This window comes from Pezoporus flaviventris, unplaced genomic scaffold, assembly GCF_033815535.1.
Source record: "Pezoporus flaviventris isolate CSIRO_AGI_PZ_B2104156 unplaced genomic scaffold, CSIRO_AGI_Pfla_v1 ptg000078l, whole genome shotgun sequence".
In the NCBI taxonomy this organism is placed as follows: Eukaryota; Metazoa; Chordata; class Aves; order Psittaciformes; family Psittacidae; genus Pezoporus; species Pezoporus flaviventris.
The window spans coordinates 7,900,094-7,927,542 of record NW_026892626.1 but is presented as its reverse complement, the minus strand read 5'-3'; the positions used below and the strand labels follow the sequence as shown (position 1 = coordinate 7,927,542).

Here is a 27,449-nt window from a genome sequence, read left to right as displayed (position 1 = left end):
GCTAGAATGGTGGCTCTGTCTCTCTTGGCTGGTCTCGGATTAGAGCCTCCCAGGAAGATGTGGTGTTCATGATCCTCATGGGTAAATGCTGAGCTCTATGCATTGCACCAGCAGGAATCTTCATGTGTGAAAAATCTGCTTTGCTTTCTGACCTCACCATGAAGACAAGTTTGTCCATTTTGTATGCAAGACTGAAAGCTGTCTGGTAGTGGATTTACTCTTCCCAAGAGCAGGCAGGAGTTCTGCATATACTCTCACTGTTCTCATCTTATAGGAGGTTAGAACAGATGCATTTGGTTACCCCTGCGGCTAGGGGTGGAGGGAAGGAAGGAATTGTGTCCCTGCAACATACGGCACTGCATCTGTGCACACAGGACTGTGCTGCATGAACGAAAGGCATGTCTGTACAGGCTGGATCATGAATTCCCAGACTTTTGGGGGCCTGTGGTATTTGCTGAAACCCAACCTTCATCCACCTACAGCTGAGTCCTCCCTTTTTGTCGTTCTGGCTCAGCTGAGCGCAGTGCTCCTGGCAGCCAGCCTGGCTTGTGTGACTGAGCTAGCAGCTGGTGTTCAGCTCCTTTTAGCTGAGATTCTCTCCTCTTAACCCATAGGAGAATACCAGTAGGTCTGTTGACCTATTTCCCCTGCACTGTGTATCTTCTGCGGTGGTAAGCTTCACCTTTTGCGCGGCTCCCTTTCCAGAGCAGCTGCAGGGAGCTGTGGGAATAGGGTGGAAACGCCACGAAAGACCGTGTGTATTTCAGGGAACTCGTGCCTAATTTAGGTTGGGAGGGACCTGTGTAAGTTGCCTGGCTCACTTGCTGTACAAGGCGGAGGTAGTTCAGGCTGCTCAGGGCAGTTGAGTTTAGTTGAGTGCCGAACGTCCCCAGGGATGGAGATCCCCCTGCCTCCAGTTCTGTCCTAGGACTTGACCACTCTCAAGGAGGAATCCTTGTCTATTAAAATCATTGTGCATTTAAAATAAATTGACTGTGTTAACATTATAAAAATGCTGAGTTTAATGCAAACAGAAAGCTTTTCTTACGCTGTCTTTGAAATCGTATGTGCCTGCTAAGTTAACTGCATGCTTATTCCATCTGTCCACCAGGGTGGGGGAAGAGGCTGGGACTCTTGATCTCTTTTTATTGTCCCCTGTGAGATCTGTGGCCTACGACAACAGAGGGAGGGAGCTGGGGGGTGGGGGTGGGGAGGTGGGGGAATTGGATGAGTTGTTCCATTCAGCACACATTCTGTCCACTACTAGCTTACTGTTGTGTGTGTGCTAGCAGAAGAATAAATATGGGCTGGTAGAATAACTTAAGGTTGGAAGGTACCTGTGGCAGTATCTGAGCTGATCTCCTTCCAATGCCATCTATTTTCTTAATTGTTTCTCTGAGGTGCACAGTAAAATAGTTGCTCTGCAAGCCTGAAAGTGGCATGGTGCCTGTCCCGCTTCGTGCAACCTAAACAGCAGGAGGAAGCGGCAGTACAGTAGAGTGGGCAAGACAACAGCGAGTCATTCTGGTTGCTTTGGCATTTTGGTTACACAGCGGTTTTTACTTAAATACTGTATCATTATTATTTATGTATGAAAACCACTCGTAGTTCAGGATGAGTGCCAGTTCTCTAATGTTTGTGCTATACTTGCATTGCTCTGTGCACTCTTGTGTTTCTAGAAAATTACTATTTTTTTAAAAGAGATTAGAACCAGCAAAGAGAAATGGCCACTTGCTAATTGCTAAGTAGTAGATAGGAGAGTGTGGTGCTTGGCTTTGGGTGGGCAGTGGCGCCTGTGTGAGTCACAAGCTGTTTTTAGAGGGAGGTCAGTGGCTCTTGGTACTGCAGTTACTTAGCTGGTTGGACTGCATCCAGATCTTATTAAGATTTAATTCATGACTGGTCCTTAAGGAATCCGGATCTCACAGTAGTCTCAGCAAAAATCTTAATGGGACGTGACTCTCAGGCTTGTGACTGCAGTCTCTGGCACCTGGCGCAGGGTCCTGCAGGCTTCAGAAATGTGCTGTGTCCTCCAAGTGCCTGGTCCTGGCTGACCAGCGTGGGCACAAGCTGTGACGCTTGAACCCTCATGAGGCACTTTGGGAGGTCATCCAACGTGTGGCTTGGGTCCCGTCACTTGCAGCCTGAAGGAGCACGCTCTGCTTGACCCTGCTGGCACTACTGTGTTAGGGATGAGCCTGGTTCCCTCCTGACTGTGATTTCTTCCCTCTCCTAGGCCTGAGGACAAACGTGGGACAATGTCGGAGACGCGACACGACAGCACAAGCAGTTTACAGCGGAAGAAGCCACCATGGTTGAAACTAGACATCCCAGTGCCGGTGCCTGTGTCGGTGCCAGAAGAGCCGCAGCCTGTGCAGGTACAGGAGCTGGGGGCAGAAGGGAGGGTCTGTGAAGCTGTGGGTGGGTTGCAGAGCCCCACTGCACTGAGAGCATGCCTGTGCCTGTAGTGTCCAGCAGTCCCAGCTGAGAGAAATGCAGTGTGATGGCAGGTCACAAGACCACCATGGCAGAGCCATTGAGTAAATTCATGATCGGTAATTAACTCCCCCTTAAAGGAGATGTGGGAGGGATGAGGGTGGGTGGCTGATGCACTCAGATCAGTGGACGTGACTGTTTGGATGTGAGGACTGTGAAAAGTGTCCTGGCTGAGGGATGTGGGAGTGAAGTATTCAAACAAGCATTTCTTAAGGGGACTGGAGGAGTGAAGGGCTCCCTAGACAAACACAAGGGTCTAGAAGTGCTGGAGTTTATACTGAAATGAGCAGGGAATGAATCTGACTTATGAATAGCCAAGACAATGACAGGCTGTTGTCAGTAACAGCAGAGAAAGAACAGTTACTGGCAACTCAAAGCTGTTACCAGCATGAGGAACAGAAGAAAATAATCTGGAATGAGAGATAAGTAAAATTGAAGGATGGTGAAGTAGAGATGGGGCAATAGGTTAATAGGAACTGTGCAAAAAACATCTGTATTTGTGCTGGGTATAGGAAGAATAACAGAAATTTCTGCTACAAGGTGGCAAAAGCTCTCACTGGTGAGACCTGGTGGGATGACTGCTGGCTCTTCATGTGACCTTACTGCAGGAACAGAGATTGCCTGCATTGAAGGCAGAGCCAGAGTATTCTTCCTGCCCAGTTCCATGGCTGTGCCTGGGTTCAGTTGCTTATGGGAATGTTATGGTTTAGCCATCAGAGAAATGGAGGGTGAGACAGCTGGAGGGGGAGTTGAGGACAAGCTGATCTTAAGAGAGAGCTTATGTTGCACTTGGAATGGCAAAGACTGGCCTCTTTGCCATTCGTTGATTGAGGGACTAAAACAGACTTCAGTTATCTGAGGGATTCTGGCAGATAAATCTTGGTTCTGGTCTTACCTGGGAAGGAAAGTGATCAGGATTCAGTCTGCAGGATTGGAAGTGGAATACAGGGTTTTAACAGTGCAGGTTGAAACTTTCCAAATAATTTATTTAAGGCTTTGATGGATGCTCTCTTACCTGAAATCCCTGGAGAGATACTCTGTACTTAGGATGGAAGCTGGTGGAGTTGATGTTCTCTGGAGCTCCAGTGTGCCCAGCACAGGCTGTCAGGATAAGAGTGCATAGTGGGCTCCTTTGACTTATAACCTGAGTATCTATGCATTGTTTCACATAAAACTTAACAGAACATGTTAATATTAGTGGGAATTATTAACTTTCTGGGCCAGAGGGGATAGAGTAGCAAGTAGTCTTGAGGCAGACTGACCAGAAAAGCAGTTGATCAGAGCTTCACTTGCCAGAGGGGCAGTCTGCTTGGCCTGCATTTTACAAATGGGAAATGATGTCTCTGCCAAGCTGATGAAAAATTAGCCCAGAACAGCCCTGGGGAGTCAGGAGGCAGTTGTATGAGCTGAGAGCAGTCTGGTGAGTTGTGTCATATTTGGTAGGTGACATCACTCAAGACATGCCAGGAGCTTTTAGACCGGAGTGTGTCCAGACAATTAGGTTATGAACAAAGCTGATGTGACTTTCCCAGCTTGCTTAGGCTGCACCAGGCAGTAGCTACAGCACACAACCACTCACAGCTCTCGCAGGCTTTTAGTGCAGATCCAGAGTAATTTATGAAGGAAATCTCAGTTACTGTGCTTCTCTCCACCTTGTGGGGTGGTCTAGGAGTGTGTGATTGGTTTCCTTCTGGCTCGAAAACAGCCAGGAGCATATGTTGCAGGCGCTCATGTAATACATCCCATCTACAAATGTACATCAGTTGATGGTCCAGGCTAGAGCTGCTCTGAACTGAGACCCACTGCAGCACACAGGTGCTGTGTCCTTGATGCTAACTGTTCTGTTCTGCAGAGCCATTCCTGGCTAATATGAACATAGTCCTTATTATCCTAGTTTTGCTGCCCAACTGCATGCACCCGGCTTGTGTCTGGAGTGTTGGGCGGCTGTTGAATTGCTAACTAGATGTTGCACAAGCTGTCTGGCCTTGTAGAGCATCATTCTGAGAACACTGACCCCCTCCTACTTTCCTGTGCAGCCCACAAGACGCCAGGCCTTTCTGCGAAGTGTGAGCATGCCAGCTGACAACACACGCATACCCTCCCTACCCAACGAGGTGAGGAGACCGGTGCTACAACGGCAGACCTCGATTACCCAGACCATCAAGAGGTGAGAAACTGAATTCCTGGAGCCTGCTTTAGAAGATTCTGTCCTTTACTTGTGGACTTATGGTCCTCTGCTTTCCGCATGGTCTGGCACTTCAGAGGCGTATCACAGCAGAATTAGGTTGTCTCTCTTGTTATCTATCATGAGGTTGCAGAAGAGGATAGGTGCAAATAGGTCCCCAGTACATAAGCCATGGGTGCTATATAGCCTGTGTTTAGTAAGTAAGGAGGTAAGTTCTGGGAGGAAGATTGTAGTGATCAGGACAGTGTCGCTTAGAGACAAATTTTGTCTGTCCCTATTCCCCAGGGAGCTGGCTGTTTTTTAGTAGCAGGATACCTTAGGCCGTGATGTTTAGCTAAGACTGTATGAAGTAGTGAGCTGGCCTTGCTTTGTATCTGAGAGCATATGATTGCTGGGGGAAACAGAAGCCCATCCTAAGCAGTCCATGACTCTCAGCAGCTTGGATCCTAGCATTAGTTCATTGATGGTCCTTGAGGTGGTTATGGGGGGTGACGGAGAGTAGAGAGAAGCTGTCTGGGTCCTATGCCCCACACCTTTACAGAGGGTTATCATTTGTCCCCAAGATCCAGGACTCTCTGAAACTCAGCCCCAGAGCTGATGCTCCATCCCCCCCAGTGGCAAAGGCTTATCCCAGTTTATTCAAAGGGAGTGGCTCTCTCAGCTGCTCTCCTGAGATGCCTGGCTTGTTTCTCTGGCAGTGTTAGACCTGCCTGGATCCCAGGAGCATCCCTGGAGCTCCACAGGTCAGGGGCACTTCAGTCAGCTAGGCTTCGCCCACTTACAGAGAAGCAACTTTTCAGCTATGGGAAAGACTTACCTCCCACACAGTGTTTCCCTTTGCCTCAGACATTCCCCAGCTGTCTTGATAGTGAAGCTCTCCCACAGCAGCTCTCTGTGATCCTGCTTCTTGTGAGGTTGGGAGGACTGAGCCATGAAGCAGTATCTGCTGACCTTGTCCCACTCCTTGCCAGGGCAACTGGGCAAGAGCATATCAAGGGTGAGGGGATATTCTGGGGGGGTGCTGGAAAGGTCCTAACAAGAAGGATTGTGTGGCAGGGCCAGGGTAACCTTCTTCCCCAGAGGTCCTCACAACAACAGTTTTTGTGTAGGGTGGAGAGGTTGGGGAACTGCAAACCACTTTGGTGCTGGGAGAACAAATTTTCTCCCAGTGCTACTATACTATAAGACAGATGAGGCATATGGAGCTACAGTGAGTAAAGGAGGAGTGCTGGACGGTGGTGGTGAAGCTCCAACTAAGGGAGATGCTAATGTCTTGCCTAGCACTGGGGCAGCAGGCAGACGTGCGGCTGTTGCACCAACAGACCCTGTGACATCCTGGGAGTCTCCTGCTCAGAGTATGTATGTGGTGGTGTCACTGCTGTTTTGCAGTGCTGATTGTTTCATCTGCTGTTGTGCAGCATGGGGGAGAGCCAGTGCTCTTCCTCCTGGAGGACTCAGTTTGTGAGCAGTGTCTACAGAGTGCTGTAGGATGTGGGTAGGAGAGCAGGTGCAGCAGTGGGAAAGACTTTCCAAGGGGCAGAACTGCAGGAGATGCACACATGACATAACATTAGCAATAAAAGCATGAAAGAAGTGAATCAGAAACAGGGATAGGGATCTGGAAAGTACCAAGGGAAGGCCTAAAAGCATGTGCTCTGTTTAGCAGAGGTAGGGCTGCAGTGGGGAATTGCAGACCATGCATCTGTAGAAGTATCCTGGAGATCTGTTTTCTGAGTCCAGTGAAGCTGACTGCTAGGTTTTCTGCTTAACACAGCCCTTGGGATGTGAAACTTCTCTGGCAGCAGGACTCCACACCATCTTGTTCCCTGGGGCTTGGAGGATACATTAGGGAGCCTAAGGTCAAGTCTTACAAATGATGTGGGAGTTATTCATGTGTCTGAGTATAGGCAGCTAACACTACTTCCAGTCTCCTGGGGTATCTAAGATGTCCATGCAAGGCAGCAGACAGATGTGAGACAGGTGCACCCGGCAAGATCCTGTCAGGGTCAACCCAAATGGGCCCAGGGCACTTCCTGTGGCAGCAGAAACCTGTATCTGAGCAGATACAAAAGTGTCCAAAGCCAACCAGTGGGATCTGTAGCTGGGCTTCTGTGCAGAAGGCAGATCATAGAGATCTAGGGGTTGAGGTAGGTCGCAGTATCCCTGGTATCTTCAAGAGCAATGGAAGGCGTACGTCAGAGGTGCAGATGCACCAAAAGGATTCAGCAGCCTCCTGGGTTCAAAGGTGCTGTTGTGTGGCTTGAGTTTGGTTGTTTCTCTGAGGTGATGCTCTCAGGTGGAAGCCGCTGCCATGTACTGCTGTGGATGGGGCTATGGAAGAAGATGGGGAAGTGTTGGATGCAGGTGGCTGCTCCCCTGCACAGCCCTACAAGTTCCCTCCCTTCAGCTGTCTTTTCTTTGCAGCAGACAGGTACGGTTTCAGAGGAGTCAGACCCTGCCTGCTCAGGGGCACCGGGTGGGCAGGAGTTCCCTGAGAAAGCGGCAGTCCCTGCCCCGATCGTTTTTCAGGTACTGGTAGCACTGAGTGTGAAACCCACCCCTGCATGTGTGTGCAAGGGCTGTTGTGACCTGCACAGATCCTGTCTGTTGCTGGGACTGTGCTGCCTTCCCAGGGCTGGCCAGGAGGCCTGCAAACAGACCGGAGTGAGAAAGTTCATGTGCGCTTCTAACAAAAACCAGTTGTCACTCCTACTAAATATGTAGGCAGCTGTCAATAAGTAGCATGGACTAACAAGCTGTCCACCTGCCAGCCTCACTCCCTCCTGCCTTTCCTAACAAGCTGTCAACCTCCTGGTGTTCACCACAGCTGGAATATCTCCCCAGGGCAGCCACAGCTCAGCCTGCCTTTGCTAGCATCAATGCAACATGTGGTATATGCATATGTTGGCCCTAAAGCCTCCTTGGGGCAGAAGGGGAAGGAGAGGAAGCAGCACTGAACAGATGCTAGTTATGTTGGTCCAGACGGGGCTCAGAAGCTGGGAATGGAATATAACATCCACTCATTCATTGTTGACAACATGGCTTGTTCTAATCTAAATATGACTGTCTTTTTTCTGAGGTGGAGGTCTTCGTTTAGCTAGCACCAAGGAGATGAGCCACTCCAGGAGGCACAATGGCCCATCAACCACCACCCCAAGACTGGAGCTTAGTAGACTTTTAAATGAGACAGGAAATGTGACTTTGTGCATGGTGAGGACTATACCTAGAGTGGACTGGCCCAGGAGTCCATTCCTGTCCCACCTTCCTCACTCTGGCACTGTGTCCACCTTTGACAACTGCTTATTGGTTTTAGGCGTTAAAAGCTAGTTTGCTCAGTGCAATAGAAGAGCAAGAGCTGACCTCTGATGCTGGTTCATTCCTTGTTACAGTGCATAGGATGTGATGGGGCTCCCCAGCTGGACATAGGCATTCAGTATCTTCCCAGATACCCTAAATCATAGTCAGCTCTCCTGGCCTATCTTGACTATGATCAGAGAGTAGTACAGCTCTTTACTCTGGCCCAGTGGTGTCTATGCAGCTCAGGAGTGGTCCTTGCAGTACAAAACGGCTGTGGTAGTGCTTGTCCTTGCAGACTAGCGGGAGCACAGTTTCAGAGGACTTTGAGGCTCTACTGTTGGTAAAATGGGCCATTCATCAAGATGCTCATACGGCACAAATGACCCTCCAACTTTTCCCATTGAGGAGCGGCCTCATGTATGGACTTGTTACCCAAGGTCACCTTCTTGATGAAATACCGGTTACAGCTGTGTATGAGAAGCCCTCTGAGTTGTAAGACTGTTTTGTGGTGTGTGTTGTGCTGCGTCTGCATGGCCAGAGCACATCACCTCTGTGCTGTAGGCTTGGTTTGGGTCTGTCAGGCCAGGTGCTGACCCTTCTGCTCCAGACAGAGAGAGATTGCTCTGATGAGATGTGGGTCTGTGGAAGCAGAGCAGTACTCTGAGACATGCCTGTAGCTCTGTCTCTGAGGTCTGGCCCCTCTGGACTTGCTGGAGGCATTTGAAGACAGTTGGGTTAATGAGGTCAGGTGAGATCCAGCAATTGCTCAGGTAACCTCACGCCAGCCAAAGAATCTGTTCTGGATCCTCTGGAGAGGCTGAGGGCAATGTATGCTGGTTTGCATCTGGAGATTTTAGCTGGAAAGGCTGTGGATTTCAAATTCACATCTTTTTACATGGTGGCAGGAGATCTTCACCTGTTGGTTGATGGTTTTTGCTTGGTGTTGTACAAAACACGGGAATACTTCCCTGTCTGTAGTGCAGTGACTCAGTTCCCCTGTGTGTGACCTAATTCTAAATTTAATGCAGCCTTTATTCCAGTGTATCTTTTCATAATCGCTTTGTGATCTGGGAGGTCTTGCTTCTCAGCAGCTGGAAATCCTGCTCCTGAGCAGGGGTTCTGAGGCCAGGGCATGGGATTTGGCTTGAAAGGACTTTCAGGTTTTGGCATCTGGGGCAGACAACTGTAGGCTGACGCAGCTTGTCATCTTCGGAGGAAAGATTAATCACAGTGGGAAAACACTGGCAGGGCTATGATGATCTTTGTAGGTGTAGGGTATCAGCTGCCCTGCAGTATGTGAAGTAGGTTGTTAGTCTGACTTATTTGCTCCCTCTCTGCCTTCCTTGGGATTTTGCTTCTGATCAACTGCTCTTCTGTCACAGCTGCCACTTGGCAGCAAACGTACCTCAAGGCTGCAACCTTGTGCTCCTGCCTCTGCAACCAGCAGCTTAGAGCTGTGTGTGTTTGCCTTAGCAGAGATCAGGACCAGAGCAAACACTTGTTACCTTTGAGGAGGATAGAAATCCTGCAGCATGAGATGGAGAAGTTGGGAGTATCCTGCGAGTGGGGGGGAGGCTGGGAGAGAACAGTGAATTCTGGTGGCTCTTGGGAGAAGCTCCAGAGCCATGGAACAGTACAATCCCACAATGGGGATGTAGAGCTGCCCTGGAGATGGTAAGTGTTTTCAATAGATGGGTTTTAAAATGTCACCAAGCTCTTTTCTGAGTTTCTGTTCCATCTTTTTCTTTCTTTTTAGAAAAAATAAGAACAAACTGTTCTTTCCACACAGCAAATCTCCCCTGTCATTTATTTTCTGTCTTAAGAGACAGAATGCTGTTAATGGTTCAACATTTCTGGCCAGCATCTGTCAGGTTGCTAAAACCAGCTGAGGACAGGCTGTGAGATGCTCATGGGGAAGAATTCTGTGTGTCTTTAAATTGGGCTGGGCTGGAAGAGACCACCAAGGCTTTGGACTTCTCATGTGCATAGTCCAAGCAAACATAATGCTCCTTTGCACTTGTATGCTGGCATCTTTCAGAGGCACAGCGGACTGGTTTGGGGTGAGCAAAGACAGTGACGCTACTCAGAAATGGCAGAGAAAGAGCCTCCGCCACTGCAGTCTGCGGTATGGGAAGCTGAAACCTCAGGTCATCCGAGAAATGGACTTGCCCAGTCAGGACAATATTTCTCTAACAAGCACAGAGACTCCTCCTCCACTGTATGTTGGACCCTGCCAGCTGGGCATGCAAAAGGTGAGTAATCTGGGACAGACTCAAGGCCATCAGGAGTTCTCTGCACAATGTCTTTACCACTTTGGCAGCTGTGACCTATCTGCGGGCTTAGTTCTGCCTCAACATGTCTGGGCTCTGTGCTCAGACACTTCTCAAGTCTCAGATATAGCTTGGCAGTCTCCTTCCTTCTCTCTGGTCTCGTTGGCTGAGGTCCCTCAGCTGTTTTGGTGGTAGGCTTAGAGCAGTGTTTGTCATGGTGTGAACTATGGTGGGGATTAGATGTGTGCAGCATGTCCAAGAGCGTTCAGCTGGGGGGTTTTGCTGCCATTTTGCAAGGGCAAAATTCTGTTGTACACAGATTGGCCAGTACCCTGGACTCAAATATACAGTAACAGACCTGGTATCACTCAGGACAATTGCCTAGTGGATCCTTGACCCAAGCAGAATGCAGGCAGAAGCACACCTACTGTCCTCTTATATATCTGGCTGTTTCAAGAATTTGGAGGGTGTCTTTTGTATTAACAGTACTACAGCTCTGCTTACAGGTCCTCAGAAATGGTGTTGAGTGCCTGCAGATGGCATCTCCTAATTCCCTCCTCCCTACCTTCAAGTGTGACCCCAGGGAACAAGACCCAGTCAAGCACATCCAGTGACAAGCACTACAGAACTAACCCACAATATCCCTCTGCTCCATTCAGTGATAGTAACCCATGTGGTTGGTTACTGTGCATTAGTGAGCAGCACTGCAACCTGGGCAAGTAGGGAAACAGATTTCAAAGCAGGTTAGTCTGTGACCTGAAGCCTGGCTGTGTCACTGAAGCAGAGCATTTTGTGCATCTTTCAATCAAATTTCACCTTGTTGTGCTCTTCCCTGATTTCTTACTGGCTAGTAAGAGTGTCTTGCAGTTAGTCTTTGGTCATAGGAGACTCAGAAATACTGTTGGGCTCTACTTGGGCTACATGAAATCAGAGCGTGGTATCAGTAGGTGTAAGCCCATAAAGCTTCATGTTGAGTGTTCAACTGCAGGTTAAAAAAAAGCTTGTAAAACGTTAGGATAAAGCATAGGAGTCTTACAGAAACCACAGCTGTGATGATGTAAGGACAGAGGCAAGGTTTGTGGCTGAGGGCAATATTTTCATTAGGTTGGTTTGTATGTTTGGAAGAAGTGAGAGCTTTGGCCTGAAGAGTCCCATAGAAGGGCTTGCAGCTCCTGGAAGGTTGCCTGCTTTTTCCAGCTGTTAGAACTTAATTAATGGAAGCAGATGTAAATATACAGTTAAGCTTCAACAGGATACTGTTTAAGTCCTGGGCTGTCCTGTATCAGAAAGGAAACTAGCTGGAGAAAGAGCGTTGCTGTTTCCAGGGATTTCTCAAACTCCTGTTCAGACAGCACATTCTCTGATTGTGGAGCTCACTGGCACAGGAGATGAGTAGAACCAAGAGCTCAGGAAGGGCTGAAGGAGGTTTGGAGTCCCCTGTAAGCACTGGGAACATTCCGGGTGAAAATAAGAAAAAGAAAAAAAAAAAGGTGGGGAGAAGGGAGGGCAGGGCGAGAGGTTTGAGGACTTAGGTTTGAGGCGTACAACTAGGGCTTAGCTTGCAACAGGTTATGCCGTATCTCCCTATCGTGGAATCTTGTTGGTCTGTCCAGCCTGGTTCTTGGTCAGTCCTGGGAACCAGGTCACTGTCATGGTCTCAAGACATTTGCTTGGAGGGAGGAGGGCTTGGTAGGGAGGGGTTTGGGTGTGAATGGACTGATGGGCTGCTTTTCTCTGCAGATCATAGACCCCTTGGCCCGCGGCCGAGCTTTTCGCATGGCTGACGACAATGATGGCTTCAGCATCCCGCACACACCGATCACACCTGGCGCCACATCGCTCTGCTCCTTCACCAGCTCCCGCTCAGGGTTCAACCGCCTTCCACGGCGGCGGAAACGGGAATCTGTCGCTAAAATGAGTTTCCGCGCAGCTGCAGCTTTGGTGAAGGTACTGTCTGTGGGGGCAGGCACCAGGCACCGGTCTGGTGGCAGGATGGGGCTCAGTCCTGAGAGAAGGAGAGAGGGAAGGAGCTTCTGAGTGGAGAGGATGGGAGAGCAGTGGTGGAAGGGAAGAAACTAAGCCTTCTCCTGTTCTGTTTCAGCCATGTGCCTAGGAGGCAGAATTTGCAAAAAGTAGGGATGATAGCTAGGTTTTGGTACAGGTCTTGTTTTCCCTTTATTGGCCTGAAGGCTTTGATTCCCACAGCCAGCAGCCTTAGAGCGTTCCATCAGGTCCAGTTCAGCCTGCCTGGACCTCTTGGCAGTCCATCTGCAGCTGGTCAGTGGTCATGAAATATCAGAAGTACCTGGGGCTGTTACTATGCAAATCTCTTCATCCTGCTATGTGTCGGCTTTCCTGGGACCTTTTTGCTGTGCCTAGTACCACCTGTCAATTTGGTTTGGTCAACATTGTACAATCGTGGTAGAGGAGCATGTTGCAAGTCTCACCACATAGGAGATGGGCCCTGTGGATTGATAAGTAGGGTAACACCTGTGAGTCTCACCAGGAAGGTGTTGCGCATCAGCAGGTCTGCTGTGCTCCACACACAAGTGTGAACCAGCTCAACGCCTGGGCTCCCTGTGGGGTGATCCTGCATGTGCCTGGGGTTCAGGTTTCTCAGCGGCTTGATGCAGTTTTCTTCCTGTGACTGCAGGGGCGCTCAGTGAAGGACAGCACCCTGAGGAGAGCTCAGCGGCGCAGCTTCACCCCAGCAAGTTTCCTGGAGGAGGACACGGTGGATTTTCCAGATGAGCTCGACACTTCTTTCTTTGCTCGGGTGAGGGGCAGGGCTCCGGTGTGGTACTGGCAGCAGAGGCGGTGCAGGACTCGAGGTCCGGCAGGACTGCGTTGTGGAGAACAGCACTGCTTTGTGCCAGGGCTGGTGTCTTAATGTGATGCTGGCTTCTTCTGATGGGACTTCTGTTTCTCTGCCCAGGAAGGAGTCCTTCATGAGGAGCTCTCTACTTACCCAGATGAAGTGTTTGAGTCACCATCAGAAGCTGCAATCAAAGATGCAGAGGTGAAACCTCAGGATCAGACGGACCTCACAGGAGGGGCCTTGGACAAAAATGAGCTTGAAAGAAGCCACTTGCTACTGTGAGTATCCACCTGGAAGCTGCTAAAACCACCCACATGAGGTGGCCAACCTGTTCAGAGTGGAATAGTCAGAGAGGAAGCCAGTATCCAAGTACTGTGGTTCAGTGCAGAGCGCAGAGCAGTGCAATAATGGGTTTTCTTTAAGGCCAGTTCAAGACCTCCTGCCCCAGCTACCCGTGCATGTGAAAGGTGACTCTGAGGCCACCTCTGCTGTCTCTCCAGCAACTTCCAGCCTCACGTGATGTGTTTCAGAGACTGTATCATGCCTTGAAGAAGCAAAAGACACTCTTATTCAGCTCTGAGGATGCTGGGGGCCCAGCCTTTGGCTATGGAGAATGTAGCAAAGACAAGAAGGCTGTTGCCATTGCCACAGTCACCAGGAGCTGTTGTCTTGCTCCAAGGAGTGGTGTGAAGCATTGCTGAGTGTCGAGCTGGGCTACATTCCTCACTTGAAATGAGAGAAAGGTGTGGCACTGATGCTGAGAGCCCTACAAATATGTGGGTGGTACTGTACCATATGCCTAGATTTTTTCCACCTGAGTAACTGGTACTGAGTAATTGCCTGTGTTGTTTCCGAGTCAGCTCTAGCTTAGCTGGCAGCTCACCCCAGCAGAGAGCTCTGCTGGGTGTGAACTTGGAGCAGACAGGGAGGTCCTTGTTGTGGTTCTGCTGTTCACAGCCCATCTTGCTGTGTTGGCGCTTTCCCTTCAAGTGTTTCCAAGAATTTGACTCAGTCTTAACATAAGTGGAAGTGGCAAAAGGTGGGAGTTTGTTGTCACTCCTGTGAGATGGTCTCAGTCTTCTTATCTCCATTTGGATCTCCTTAAATGGTTTTATTTACTGAGGAAAATGCATTTCTTTCACACTGCAGGGAACTATTACCAGAGTCGTAGTCAGATGTCCTTTTAGGTGGCTGGGTGTTTATTTTGGCATACGCAGATAGCCGAGCACTGAAAATATTAGGAACCATCATGTCTGTAACACAGAAACCATTTGAACTCCTGGGGCAAGTGCAGGCTGCAGTGAAATCTATGCTTTCTGTTGAAGAAGGGCTTCCCAAAGGGAAGCTGGGACTTTCAGCTTTATAAAAATGCATCTTCTGCAAGGTGCAACCTTGAAAATAGCTGAAGTTTCACAGCGGTGTTTTTGGCTGAGGAGGTTCACATTCTCCCTCATGCTGTTACTTGTCCATACTTCATGATCTCTCCGAGATGCTGATCTTCTAGAACAAAGTCTGTCAGCTGGATTGTCTGACCAATTCTGAAAACCATTATCTTTGTGCAGAGGGGGTTGTTTAGAAAGCCAGAGAAGGTAAATTAGACTAGAGTGCATATGAGGGACATACCTGCCATATTGCTAGGCAGTGAGCAAGGGTGAAATGGTAGGTAGGGATTTTTTCGTCAGGGTCTGAATGCTGCAGACCTGACCTCCAGACTGCTGTTAAAGAGCAAATAAACACAGAAACATCTGAATATGACGAGACTTCCAAAGCAGGTACTGTTCACCAACAGCTTATGCAACGTTCATCACATACCGTTTTGGTGAAAAGCCTTCCTTTAGACAGTGCTGCTTGGGATTTTTAGTGTGTTGTTGAAGCCTGGTTTTGTTGTTCTCTTGCACTTACTGGTGCAAGTAAAGGGAAGAATGGGAGGCAGATTGTGAGAGGTAACTGGCACGGATTGCAGTACATGACAGTGTCACTTTCTTGGTCAGGGAAGCTGCTTGGATTCCTGCTCTTCTTGTCTGATTTGGTGTGCATGGGGGTTTGACTTAACAGCTCAGTCACAGTAAAGTGCTTTAAGAGTAGGGATTTCCAATGCTGGGCTAAAGTATACTTCCATTTCCTAGCAGAGGGCAGAGTAAGAGGAATGAAGCAGAGGAAGAAATAGATGTGCCTGAGGCTGCAGATGTGCCCAGATGCAGCCTCCCCATTTTAGCCTGTTGCTGAAACAGTTCTTTAAAGCCTTGAGAGCTCCTCACTGGTGGGGCTTAGTGTGGCACAGCTGCCTTACACACCTTCAGTGTGCAGTCCTGCACTTTCATCAACTGACACTGGGTAACCCTTTGAAATACAGCTTCTACTCCATGGCACCTTGTCTGCCATTAGCTGCTGCTCAGCTCAGCCGTGGTGGGAAAGACAGGGTCTGCTGCCACCAAAGACCAGGGAAGGGCTGGTCCCCATTACTGTGCCATGCAGAAGGAAACCACTGCTATCCCGCTTTTTATTTCAGCCCACTGGAGCGAGGCTGGAGGAAGCAGAAGGATGGGGCCCTGGCACAGCCCAAGGTCCGCTTGCGGCAGGAGGTGGTGAGTGTCAGCCCACAGAAGCGTGGCCAGCGCATAGCTGTCCCTGTCAGGAAGCTCTTTGCCAAGGAGAAGAGGCCGTATGGCCTGGGCATGGTTGGGAAGCTGACGAACCGCACGTACCGCAAACGCATCGACAGCTATGTCAAGCGGCAGATCGAGGACATGGATGATCACAGGTGAGAGCTGCAGTCATAGACTTGGTCCCAACAAAACCAGTAATTGATTGGGATAGTAATTGATTTGGACTAGTAATTGGGGTTGCGATTGTTGTACTGTAAGCGCATCGACACCTATGTGAAGCAGCAGATCGAGGACATGGATGATCACAGGTGAGACCTGCAGTCATAGACTTAGTCCCAGCAAAACGAGTAATTGATTGCTGTTGTCCCCTGGTGACATAGGCCACTGCCTCAGGGTGGTTGGGTGAAACTGCTGCTAAGACCTCCCCAGTCTGTATCCATTGACGTACAGTGCATGTTAGTCCCAGTGCATCACCATGCACTGGGAGCTCACCCTGCTCCTCACATTGTGTTAGGTGTCTGTATCTCTGCTACCTGGAGGGCCTGCAGATCTCTGTCCCACCATCACTGTGCTGCGATGAACAGGAAGGCTCTGAATCTCTACCTCTGATCATTCCCCTAAAGTCATTAATTCAGACACACAACACACTTTGGCATCAGGCTTATATGTTCTCATGGATGTTTTCTTGGAAAAAGGTGGTTTGCCCAGTGCAATGGGGGAGTTGGAGTAAAGAGGGTCTGTGCCAGCAAGACCTTATGTCATTGTCTCCAATCCTGTGCACCCCGGCTATGTACCTTAGATTCTGTCAAGGTTCCTAGGAAAAAACAGCAGCTTTTCTCCTGTGTGCCTGGGTTTCTGCCTCTGATCTTTTCCCTTTTCCTTCATCCAGGCCTTTCTTCACTTACTGGGTCACCTTTGTGCATTCACTCATTACCATCCTTGCTGTGTGCATCTACGGCATTGCCCCTGTGGGGTTCTCGCAACATGAAACTGTTGATTCAGTAAGTAAATCCCCCTGATTTGCCAGGAGTGTGATTGTGTTGTAGTCTGCAGCATATTGGCTACTTGTCTAATGGCTTTGACAGTTGAATGCTGGGTATCCATGCTTGGGGGCTGCCTGCAGCATCTCTGTGAGCCCCCATGCAGCCTTGTACCTCCTGCAGCCGCATTGCTCTGACCTCAAATTATAACTGGCACAAATCATGGTGGACTCTTTGCAGGCTCTAGTTGTGTCTGCACTGGGAGCCCTTTCAAACTACCCGTTCCCCTCCTGGTGACCAGAAGGATGTCCATAGCAGGGAAATATTTCAAACCTAAGTTTTTGCAAAAGTTGCAGGATTTTGCTTCTGCCAGGAGAAAAACTGACCTGTCTGACTTTGAGAGCTGATCTTGAAGCTGTTTGTAGCCTTCCCACTGTTGTTAAGGTCTCTGAGGTACATATCTCTACAGCTATGTCCTCACTCCATGCAGGGGATGCCCTGGGGAACTTCTCACCTAAGTATCTGACAGCTTTCAGAGCACTGACACCAGCACCTGGGGCTGTGCTGCCAACAAATGCTGCTTAGGCTTCTGAGCTGTGAAGCTTTTTGCAGGCTCTCAAGCTACCCCCAGGTCTCCAGGCCCAGGGATTTCTTGAAGTAGCCAGAGATAGACATTTTAAATGAAATCTTGATGAAGATGCTCGTGCCTTGATGGGGGTTTATCAGTGATCCTGCAAAAGACCAGTTTGAGAGAACCATGCACCCAGTCCGTGGCCGTGGGGATTTCTGTTCATCCTGGGTGCTGTTTCCACCAGCCCCGGCTGCCTGCCCTGCTCCCCTGTGTGCAGGAGTTCATGGGGCTCTCACTTTCTCTCCTTGCAGGTCTTACGAAACAGAGGGGTTTATGAAAATGTCAAATACGTTCAGCAGGAAAACTTCTGGATTGGCCCCAGCTCAGTGAGTGCCATTGCCTGGAACTGCTGGTGGGCTGATGGGGAACTGCATGCTGCAGCCGTGCCACTCCAGGGGCTGGAGCTTGATGCTTGCTAGTTGAACCTTCCATAGAGCCTGCTGTCATTGACAGGGTGCAGGCGGTGCTTTTGGCACCAACCATCTGAAGAATGGGTTACCTGGAGATTGGGCCTTGGCACTCCTGCTTTGTACCCTGTTCCTGCAAAGCCAAGCATGGGCTAGAGAAAATGCAGGAGTTGTATGGGGTGTGCCAGCTTTCTGACACCATTCCCCCTGGGAATGGCTGTTGTGTCCCAGTTTCCCTGCCCAGCCACAGTACTGGCCTTTCCAAGGTCATGGACAAGGAAAGCCCTGAACTTTTGTTCTGGGTTTGACTTCTTCAACGTGAATACTGAGAGTATGCCTGAAGTTGGGCTTCATCATGTAGGGCTTGTCCCTGGTCCCTTGAGTCCTGATAGGGGTACACCTTGCAGTTCCCCCAGCCTGCTTTATCCCAGCCAATCATTGCCTGCCCCATGGCTTAGCTGAGTGTTTCCATCTCTGCCAGGAGGCCCTGATCCACCTCGGGGCCAAGTTCTCACCGTGCATGAGGCAGGACCAGCAAGTGCACAGCTTCATCAGTGCCAAGCGGGAGAAGGAGAAGCACTCTGCTTGCTGTGTGCGGAACGACAAGTCAGGCTGTGTGCAGACCTCAGAGGAGGAGTGCTCGGTGAGTGTGATGGCCCTTTCGTGTTAACCCTGCTGGCTCAGGGCCACTTCTGTTGATGCTTCTCCCACCCTGGGCTATATGGTGACAACTCTCCTCTTTTCCTGCAGTCCACGCTGGCCGTGTGGGTGAAGTGGCCCCATCACCCCAGCACACCGATGTTGGCAGGAAACAAGAGGCAGTTTGGGTCTGTTTGTCATCAGGACCCCAGGTAGGTCCTGCTTAGCCCAGCTGCCATCCTGTGGGGACAAGGTTGCTGTGACAGTACAGTAAGAGGCAGGAAGTCCCACACCAGTTGATTGCTGGATGGGGTAGCAGCTGCTCTGGAGACCAGGGGACAGGTCAGTGATGTCCCTGCTTGTCCCAACAGCTTCAGGGGGAGGCCAAGACAGAGCATGATATTTCTGCTCACCCCTAATCTCCATTGTTGCTGGCTGCTGGCCTGCACAGTGTCCTGTTGTGAGCTGTGGGTGCCTTTCTCATCCCTCTGCCCCTCCTCACCTGCTCCCCACACAAGCTTCCTTCTTGGGGTACAGCAGTCACTTTCCCAGCACACTTCTGCCCCAGAGCCCTGCCGGGTGCCATGGCACACCTTTGTCCTTGGCCACCATGGGCTGATGTAGAGCTGAGACCTTCTGAATGCCCCCCCTTTGGGGTTGTGTCCACCTGGGAAGAAGCTAGTTCATTCTGGGCAGCTGCGTACTCTCAGATAGCTGCCTTTGTGCTGTGGAGCCATGATCTCTGCTCGCTGGAAGGAGGCTGCAGCTTTGATCAACACAGCCTTGGCTGATCTGATGTAGCATATCACCAGCCCCTTGCCAGGGACAGAGGGGAGCTGTGGGACCACAGCCTGGGTGCAAGGACAGTGTGGTGGTTCCTGGGGGCATCTGGTGCTGGGGAGAGTTATTTCTCAGGCTGATCTCAGCTTTGTGTTGCTGCAGGGTGTGTGAGCAGCCAGCCTCGATGGAGCCACATGAGTGGCCAGATGACATCACCAAATGGCCGGTGAGCATCGCTGGTGGCACAGAGCCTGTTTGGGCAGCTGGAATATGGCATTTGCATCCCACTGTGCAGAGCCACAGCTGTGTTGGTGGAAGGGCAGGGTCTCTGGTGCAGCCTCCTGCTTGTTGTTGCAGACACCAGATCAGGGCAGCCATTGCTTTGTCTAGCCAAGGCTTAAAGCCCTCTAACAGCTAAAGTTCCTCTGTGCCAGCTAAAGTGCTGGGCCCTGGCAGGGTAACAGGATGATGGAGACCAACTCAGCCTCGGGGCTGTTTTTTGTCGTTGACAGAGATGAGGTGTTGATTGTGGCTTGGGCAGATGGACTGTCAGGCACTATCCTGCTGTCACAAGGAGGCCTTGGGAACGCTGGCTTCTTCCCAAGGGGCTATGTTGACTTTACCCAGGCAGCAAGCAAAGCCATGGCTGCCTGACTGCAGCCTGTTGTCATTTTGCAGATCTGCACGAAAAACAGTGCTGGGAATTACACCAACCACCTTCACATGGACTGTGTGATTACAGGCCGGCCCTGCTGCATTGGGACCAAAGGAAGGTAATGAGTTTTACCTGTACGGAGAGGAGCTGAGTGTTGGGGTGAGACACCACGGGCCCTTTCCAGTTTGTAGGTGCAGCCATTTGTCCTCCTTGGCCTTCCCACACACAGCCCAGAACCCTGTTAGGAAGGGGAGTTGCACAGAGAGCCATAACAGGTCTCCCAGATGGAGAGGTGCTCTCGGATGAGCAGGGATAACAGCCAGACTGAGTCTTCAGTGCAGTAGTGTATCTCACTAAACTGATCCTTGCAGTCTGGAGGGACTCACATCCCAAGGGATTAAATACTTCTGCTGGGGAGTTCTGTGCTTTTTCTTGGGAATGGCCAGCTTGGTTCCAGTAGGCTACATTGGCTGCAGTGTGGAGTCCCTGAGCACTCAAGGAGATGCCGGGGAGGTGGTTTGCCAGGGAGGAAGATGCTGTGCTTCCTTGCATTGCTTCTCAGCTTAACTAGTTACCCTGTGCTTTGGCCTGGCTTTTCCTGCTAGGATGAAAAATCAGTGCTGCTGCAAGAAGTTTCTCTCTCCGTGAAAGTCATGACCAGGACACCCTTGGCCTAGCTCCCCCTTTCATGTGTCAGTTATGGAGGCACAAGATTCCCCCAGCCCCAGAGACACAGCTTCCCTGAGCTCTAGTGGCTCTTTCTCAGCTGAAGATAGTTCAGCTTTAGGACCTGTTTTAGAGCCCCTGTATGCAGGGCATTAGTCTGTGAAGGTCACTCAGGCTTGCCTGTGAGAGAGAAGCAAGAGGGGTCAGTGGGGAGTAGCACTGGCCTCAGATTGGGAGTGTGTTTGTTAGTACATCTGCTGCAGAGACACTACAGCACATCACGGGCAGCTGAAGGCATCCGTTCTTGTAGGCAGACGTGGGCTGAGACAACAGGGAGTGGGTCATCTGGGAGGGCACAGGATGGCCTGTTGTACCTTCCATGTGTGTGATTTTTGGTTTTCCTTATTTTGATTACTTGTGCCTCCTACAGGTGTGAAATAACCTCCCGGGAATATTGTGAATTTATGCGGGGCTATTTCCATGAAGAGGCAACACTCTGCTCTCAGGTAAGTGAAGAGCTGGGGGGCTGTATGGCTGCCTTTTCCCCTCCTGTTCCCCTTAGTGGCTTGGCAAGGTTTAGGGGCAGTTGTGCTGCAGTGTGACTGGGAGTCCTGTGTCCTGTCCCACTTGGAGTCTGGGGGAAGTTGATGATCCAGACTGTAGTGGCAGAGCTGGCTGCCACTACAGCCAGCTGTCTCTCACTGAAGACCAGTTTAGGACTTGGACTGAAGCAGTGGCAGAATTGAACCTTCTTGCTGCATTGGTGAGCAAGTGCAGTGTCTCAGTTGTGCATGTGTTGGAGTGAAGAATGGGGGCATAAAGCTGCCAAAGGGAATGGGTCATGTGTAACTTGATGTTGGAGACACGGACTGGGACTTGATACAGCAGTGGGAAGAGAGCCTTTTCAGAACTCACTGCAGTCTCTGCAGTAGGCTTTGTAAAGAGTCATGCTGGCTGGCTCTTCACAACCACACTTCTGCCCTAGGTGCACTGCATGGATGATGTCTGTGGACTCCTCCCTTTCCTAAATCCAGAGGTCCCTGACCAGTTCTACCGCCTCTGGCTCTCACTTTTCCTCCATGCTGGGTAAGCACATGTGTAGAACTTGAATTATCTGGGTGAGGGAGCCCTGAACACTGGGATTGCTATGAGGCTTGTTGTGGTAGTCCCTTCCTTGGGAGACAGAGGGGTTGCTGAGCTGCTGTCCCTGCTGAGGTTTACCATGCTGTGTTTGCTGGGAGGGGTATTAGTGGTGTGGGTGAGGCCAGACCAGGCTTAGCAAAGAACACAAGCACAGGGGTGACTTCAGTGTCTGCTGCTTCAGCTCCTGTACTCTGAACTTGGCAGGATCCTGCACTGTCTGGTTTCAGTCTGTTTCCAAATGACGATCCTGCGGGACCTAGAGAAGCTGGCAGGATGGCATCGCATCTCTATCATCTACCTTCTCAGTGGCATCACTGGGAACCTTGCCAGTGCAATATTTCTACCCTACAGAGCAGAGGTGGGTCTCCTGCAGACTAGGGTCCTGGTAACTTACCATGAACACAAGTCTTCCATACATGCCTGTGCCCCTATGCCAGAGGCAGAGACACCAGAGCTGGACTCAGTCTCTGCAGCACATGCATTGTACATCTAGCTGCTGAACAGTAACACCCCCAGAGTACCTGGGCTTTCCAAGTGACTGGCCCAGTCTGACCACAGTAAGAAGGCTGCCTCTCGTAATGAGTGAGGGGTTTGTCCAACCACAGTGTAAGAGGGGGCCCTGACAGGCTGGGAACTGAGAGCTGTAGCTAGTGCCAGAGCCCCTCCACGTGTGAGTGGCAGGCAGGAGAGGGGAAAGGAGCAGAGTTCACCTTTCCCACAGACTGTCTAGGACTGTCCCTGTCCACATGCCACAGCTGGAAAAGTCTGATTTGACTCTCTGTCTTCAGAAGGCTGTGTGGCAGAACCTGGAGAACTGTCTTCCAGGTACTTCCCTTAAGGAAAAGTGTGTGGTGGGAGTCAAGAGATTGCCCTCAAGGGCTTATCCCTTCTGGTGACTTGAACCAGATCTGTCCTCCTTCAATAGAAAGTCTGTTCTGGTGATTGCTGGCCTCACACTTACCTTGATCCTAAATAAAACCTGGCTCCTTTATAACAGGTTCAGGGAGTAAGAATGAAGTTGCAGACTGCAGCATCTCTTTCCCCAGCAACTCTGAGCAAGGACCTGAATGACTAGTAACTGTAATGCCTGGGGCTGGCTACAGAAGCCAGGCAGATGGCATGTGCCTGATATTACCTGTAATGCTCTTCTTCTGCAGGTTGGCCCTGCAGGATCCCAGTTTGGGATTCTGGCCTGTCTCTTTGTGGAGCTCTTCCAGAGTTGGCAAATCCTGGCACGCCCATGGAGGGCCTTCTTCAAGCTGCTGGCTGTGGTGCTCTTTCTTTTTGCATTTGGCCTTCTGCCTTGGATTGATAATTTTGCTCACATTTCAGGATTTATCAGTGGTTTCTTCCTCTCCTTTGCCTTCCTGCCCTACATTAGCTTTGGAAAGTTTGATTTATATAGGAAGCGATGCCAAATTATAATTTTCCAGCTCATCTTCATTGCACTCTTCTCAGGACTCGTGATTCTGTTCTATTTCTACCCCATCAAGTGCGAGTGGTGCGAGTTTCTCACCTGTATACCATTCACAGACAAATTCTGCGAGAAATACGACCTGGATGCACAGCTCCACTGAAAGGCAAAGGCTGGCTTCTCGAGCAGGCACTGGAGATAGATGTCTTTGCGTTTGCTGTGCCAGTTCCATGTGGACAAAGCCTCTAATCCAATGACACTTCTAACCCTGCCCGTGGTTAATTTAAACTGTCTCCTTAGCACTTGGCAGGCATGTTTTTGCCTTATCTCAGAAGAATCTGAAAACGGAACGTTTGTGCCTTGTTCAATTGTATTGAACCTTTTCTGCTGCCATTATTTTTATTACACTAGTTTCAATACTACATTTTTAACCAGAGTTGTTTACTACTGCTGAGGTGGTGATTAAATGGTAAGGTAGCGTTTTAGCTACTGTTAATTGTTCTGCATAGTCTGTGGCTATGTTTGTTACTTTATCTCAGCTGTGCTGTTTCATGTACCACTAGAATCAATCCTTTCTAGCATCTGACAGACCTGCAGCTGGAAATAAGAGCCTCAAAAGCCTCAGAAAAAAAAAAGAGAGCCTCTTTAATCACTGCAAGTGCATTCCACTTAGAGCTCAGAAACAGACATTTCAAACAGCAACTGCAAAAAATGTCCATTTCAACTGGAATTTGTTTCTCTTTGACGTTACCACCTTCTCCTCCAGGACAGCGTCGGATCCTCACTCTGCTCTTGGTAGGGCTGGATTCTCTGTGTGCTCTGTTAAGAAACAGTATATTTGGCAGTGACAATAGTTACTGCATGCTGGGCTCTCTTATCACCACACCTCCATTGGGGTGGATCAGCCAGTGCCATAGGTCACTGCTGGTCACAGGCACCAGGGGCAGATGGCTTCTGTTACAGCACACGTTTTACTACACTGGATGCATTTAAGAAGAAAAAAAGGTTACTGTGGTCACAAAGCAACAGTTTCTAATGCAGCTACCTGGAGCCACAAAACAAAACCCCGAGCTTTTGGAAAAGCTGCTCTTGCCACTACTCAGCCACTGTGCCTGTTATTTTCAGATGCGGAGAGGAAGCAGAGATGATTTTAAAATAACTAAGCTGGAGTCTTGGCCACATCTTGTGTTTGTGTGCACAACTTTATAAAAATAGCAGCATAATAGCAGAATCATGTCTATATAGATTACAAACAGGTGAATATACATGCTGCTAGTGCTTCCTGTTGAATGCATCAGTTGCACAGAAATATCAGGACCAGAAGTCTCATGGTGTGTCCTGTCTTCTGAGAACAATTACTTGGTTGAACTCTGGTTTGTAGAAACCAGAAATAGAGAAACTGGATCTGTAAGCTGACATCCCTCTTCCTAATTCCTTATTGTAATTGAGAAAAATGGCTCAAGATACACTCACAATGGAACAGCAAAGAACGCGCTCTGTTTGCTTGCTGCATTTGCTTATGTGTACCCACGGGACATTTCTGTTAGTTACAGGTGCACTCGGAGCAGGGTGGGAGAACAGCCATGTGGGTATGAGAGCCTGAGGCACACAAAAGGACCCAAATGACCTGAGTGATGGCAATTGCCTACAGCAATGTAGGGATGAGTTAGCACCCAGCCACGTTCCTGACAGTGATTTACAGACATTCAAGAAGGCTAAAATTAACGCCTTGGAAGCAGTCAAACCAGCAAAAGAACACTGCATTTAATCAGTCTCAGGACATGGCTAGAGAAGATTCAGAGTCTAAACATAAAGTAGGGGTAGAGATACATCACTGTCAAGATACTGCTGCTGCTGCATGTTAACTGAAGTAGCTGAATTGTCATTCTCTGGCCAGAGAAAAATATGCACAACACAACCAGGATATGGAAACAGACCATAGAGTGCAAGCCTAACCCAGACACATGCCTTCAGTAATGCCCTGCTGTGTAGCAGAGAGCAGCAGCACTGGCTGCTCTGAGCTGGAACACTAAGGCCTGGGGAAGAGACAGATGAAGAAGTGGTAGCTCTAATGGATGTTCAGGACTTACCTGACAGGTTACTTTCGAAGCTTCTTTATGAAGCTGACCTCATCCCGGTTTCTGATGCCATACCTGAAGGACAGTTATGCTGTTATGTGCCAGTTAACCAGGAACTGCAACCTTTGAACACCTATAGCCTCCTCTTTCCCAGGGCAAGATGGACTCTTAACATGCTTGCTATGCTCTAATGCAGGACAATTTCTTATTTGTGTATGTAGAACACGCTGCCAGCACTAAGGATCTGATTATCTGCCTTTCTAACTGCAACAACCCCTTAAATCTATTGCCCATGGCTCAGTCTTTTAAGGAAAGCTTTTAGTAGGGCTGTCTTGCTAAATTTTTAATACTTCAGACAAGCTTGTCCTGCTGGTCTGCACACAGGCTGGCATACCCAGCACTGCTGTATGCAACTGCTAGAGTGCTCAGAAGCACCTCCTGCCTCCTTGCCCTGAGAATGGAAACATGGGAGTTATTTGTAAGTGTTGTTAGTAGATCCTCTCTGTGGCTGAGCAAGTCCAGACCCCAACACTCTTTGCCTGGCATTCTTCTCTCTTCCTCCCTACCTCAGCAGCTCTGCCTAGCCCTCTGTGAGGGTGATGGGAGCACTGGCGCAAGTTGTCCAGGGTTCCTTCCATTCCTGGTCCCCTCCACAATACAATGTGACCTGACCCCATGCTCTGCTGAGTAGCTGCTCCCCAAGTGCTCCCAGTTTCCTTGGGAGTTGAACTAATGTGCTTTGTGCACAGGACACCATCCCTGGCCTTCTCTGTGTTCTACTCTTAAGTACCTTGGTGTGATTTGAATTGGAGGTGCACACTTTGCACAGGAGGGCTGTGACTGAGGAACTGCCTGAGGCCTTCCTGTCCTGCAGGTGGTCTGCCAGGGCAGGGCCTGTCCCACCTGTGTGTGCAGTGCTGGTCCTGTTCAAGTGCAGGAGCTACCAGAGCCAGGCACAAAGTCCCAATGTTGCGTGTGCTCCAGCGCGGCCCCTCCAGCCCCCAGAAGAGATTGTATTACTCACTCTCGCAGCTTCTTTCTATCATCTGCCAGCTTCTCTCCGCCGTAGGTTAAGTGGTACGTCCTCCATATGTACTTCCTAGGGCAAAACCGCTTAGGCCATGGGGGAGTGCTGCCGACGGGTGCGTGCGTGCAGCCGGAGCCCCCCGCCCCGCTCACCAGCTGAGGTGCTGCACGCCTCCCTGCCGTGCCTGCCGCAGCTGGACGTGCCGCCGCAGCGCCTTCTTCAGGTCCAGCACCGAGGCGTTCTGCACCACCACCACGGCTGCGGAGGGCGAAGAGCCCCGTCAGCGCCCGGCCCGCGGCCCCTGCCCGCTCCCGCCCCCCGGCCCCGGGACGCACGCACGGTCTCGCCGTCCGCTTTGCAGACGCGCACGGTCATGGCCTGCCCGTACTCCAGCGCCACCTGCGAGCCGATCTCCTCCGCCGTCACCTGCGAGCGGGCAGGCCGCGGCCGGCGAGTGAGGCGGGCCTGAGCCCCGCCACCGCTACCCCGGCCTCCGCCCGGCCCCCGGCGGCGCCGGCCCTACCTGCGGCGGGAGGTCACAGAGCAGCGGGTCTCGCACCAGGCGCGCAAGCGCCTCCTGGAAGAGCTCCAGCACCTCTGCGTGCGCCAGCTCCTCCTCGGGCTCCGCCGCCGCCATCGTCGCGCCGGAAGGGGCGGTCGGCGCCGCGGAACCGGCGATGCTGCTCTTCTGCCCGGCCTGCGGCAACGTGCTGGTGGCCGAAGAGGGGCCGCGCTGCCACCGCTTCGCCTGCACCACCTGCCCCTACGTGCGCAACGTCACGAGGAAGGTGCCGGGCGGGCAGGGCGCGGGGCAGGGGGGGCGGGCGCGGGGCCGGACCCGGACTGACCGGCGGCGTCCCGCAGGTGACGAGCAGGAAGTACCCGCGGCTCAAGGAGGTGGACGACGTGCTGGGCGGCGCCGCGGCCTGGGAGAACGTGGACTCCACCGCAGGTAGGGACGGGACGGGACGGGAGCGAGGGCGGTGAAGGAGTGGGCCTCACCTCACGGCGCCGCGCCTCGTCCCGCAGAGCCGTGCCCCAAGTGCGAGCACCCCCGCGCCTACTTCATGCAGATCCAGACGCGCTCGGCCGACGAGCCCATGACCACCTTCTACAAGTGCTGCAACGCGCAGTGCGGGCACCGGTGGCGGGACTGAGGGCCCCGCTCCGCTCCCGCCTCAGGGCTGAGGGAAGAGGCGCGGCACAGGCCCGATGGGATTTGGGGAGAAAAAGGGGGAGTCTGCGGCAATAAACATGTCACTGGGTGTAAGGAACTGTGTGCTGTGGTTGCTTTAAAACTGTCCTCGGTAAAGCTGACACACTGCTGAAAGCAGCAAGGGGAGGGGTGCAGGGCTCT

The 27,449-nt window shown here is 50.9% G+C and overlaps 3 protein-coding genes across 7 annotated transcripts in view; 2 read left to right on the top strand and 1 right to left on the bottom strand.

Annotated features, from left to right (window-relative positions):
• The window catches only part of RHBDF1 (rhomboid 5 homolog 1), a 37,099-nt gene extending 13,611 nt beyond the window's left edge, over positions 1 to 23,488 (top strand). The window contains exons 2-19 of one of the 4 annotated variants that reach the window (XM_061473339.1): positions 2,237 to 2,378; positions 4,533 to 4,663; positions 7,109 to 7,210; positions 10,017 to 10,230; positions 11,989 to 12,195; positions 12,902 to 13,024; positions 13,184 to 13,344; positions 15,576 to 15,827; positions 16,562 to 16,673; positions 17,535 to 17,609; positions 18,172 to 18,333; positions 18,441 to 18,541; positions 19,272 to 19,335; positions 19,788 to 19,882; positions 20,861 to 20,936; positions 21,416 to 21,516; positions 21,778 to 21,931; positions 22,731 to 23,488. In XM_061473339.1, coding sequence (XP_061329323.1) covers positions 2,259 to 2,378; positions 4,533 to 4,663; positions 7,109 to 7,210; positions 10,017 to 10,230; positions 11,989 to 12,195; positions 12,902 to 13,024; positions 13,184 to 13,344; positions 15,576 to 15,827; positions 16,562 to 16,673; positions 17,535 to 17,609; positions 18,172 to 18,333; positions 18,441 to 18,541; positions 19,272 to 19,335; positions 19,788 to 19,882; positions 20,861 to 20,936; positions 21,416 to 21,516; positions 21,778 to 21,931; positions 22,731 to 23,150 — 2,670 coding nt within the window. In that variant the 5' untranslated portion in view covers positions 2,237 to 2,258 and the 3' untranslated portion in view covers positions 23,151 to 23,488. Of the gene's footprint in view, positions 1 to 2,236; positions 2,379 to 4,532; positions 4,664 to 7,105; positions 7,211 to 7,238; positions 9,653 to 10,016; positions 10,231 to 11,988; positions 12,196 to 12,901; positions 13,025 to 13,183; positions 13,345 to 15,575; positions 15,828 to 16,561; positions 16,674 to 17,534; positions 17,610 to 18,171; positions 18,334 to 18,440; positions 18,542 to 19,271; positions 19,336 to 19,787; positions 19,883 to 20,860; positions 20,937 to 21,415; positions 21,517 to 21,777; positions 21,932 to 22,730 lie in introns of those variants that run through there. The other 3 variants (XM_061473338.1, XM_061473340.1, XM_061473341.1) reach the window with 3 other exon arrangements.
• SNRNP25 (small nuclear ribonucleoprotein U11/U12 subunit 25) lies at positions 1,656 to 26,750 on the bottom strand. 2 transcript variants are annotated; one of them, XM_061473366.1, is made up of 6 exons: positions 26,616 to 26,750; positions 26,428 to 26,518; positions 26,245 to 26,350; positions 26,090 to 26,164; positions 25,078 to 25,140; positions 1,656 to 1,666 (listed from the first exon to the last, which is right to left on the bottom strand). In XM_061473366.1, exons 1-5 carry the CDS (start codon positions 26,727 to 26,729, stop codon positions 25,086 to 25,088), a joined length of 441 nt encoding a protein of 146 aa, XP_061329350.1. In that variant the 5' UTR covers positions 26,730 to 26,750; the 3' UTR covers positions 1,656 to 1,666; positions 25,078 to 25,085. The 2 variants fall into 2 exon arrangements, with proteins under 2 accessions (XP_061329350.1, XP_061329349.1); XM_061473365.1 differs by lacking the exon at positions 1,656 to 1,666 and adding an exon at positions 23,616 to 23,806.
• POLR3K (RNA polymerase III subunit K) lies at positions 26,750 to 27,362 on the top strand. The gene is made up of 3 exons (XM_061473367.1): positions 26,750 to 26,880; positions 26,957 to 27,044; positions 27,122 to 27,362. Exons 1-3 carry the CDS (start codon positions 26,770 to 26,772, stop codon positions 27,247 to 27,249), a joined length of 327 nt encoding a protein of 108 aa, XP_061329351.1. The 5' UTR covers positions 26,750 to 26,769; the 3' UTR covers positions 27,250 to 27,362.
• Positions 27,363 to 27,449: the final 87 nt, after the last annotated feature.

Bases quoted from the DNA above. Each gene is read 5' to 3' on its own strand.
- SNRNP25 (XM_061473366.1), bottom strand. From the start codon at position 26,729: ATGGCGGCGGCGGAGCCCGAGGAGGAGCTGGCGCACGCAGAGGTGCTG. The intron at 26,519-26,615 runs GTAGGGCCGGCG...GCCCGCTCGCAG, and splicing joins TCTGTGACCTCCCGCCGCAG to GTGACGGCGGAGGAGATCGG. The intron at 26,165-26,244 runs GTGAGCGGGGCG...GTTTTGCCCTAG, and splicing joins GGCGTGCAGCACCTCAGCTG to GAAGTACATATGGAGGACGT.
- POLR3K (XM_061473367.1), top strand. From the start codon at position 26,770: ATGCTGCTCTTCTGCCCGGCCTGCGGCAACGTGCTGGTGGCCGAAGAG. The intron at 26,881-26,956 runs GTGCCGGGCGGG...GGCGTCCCGCAG, and splicing joins TGCGCAACGTCACGAGGAAG to GTGACGAGCAGGAAGTACCC. The intron at 27,045-27,121 runs GTAGGGACGGGA...CTCGTCCCGCAG, and splicing joins GAACGTGGACTCCACCGCAG to AGCCGTGCCCCAAGTGCGAG.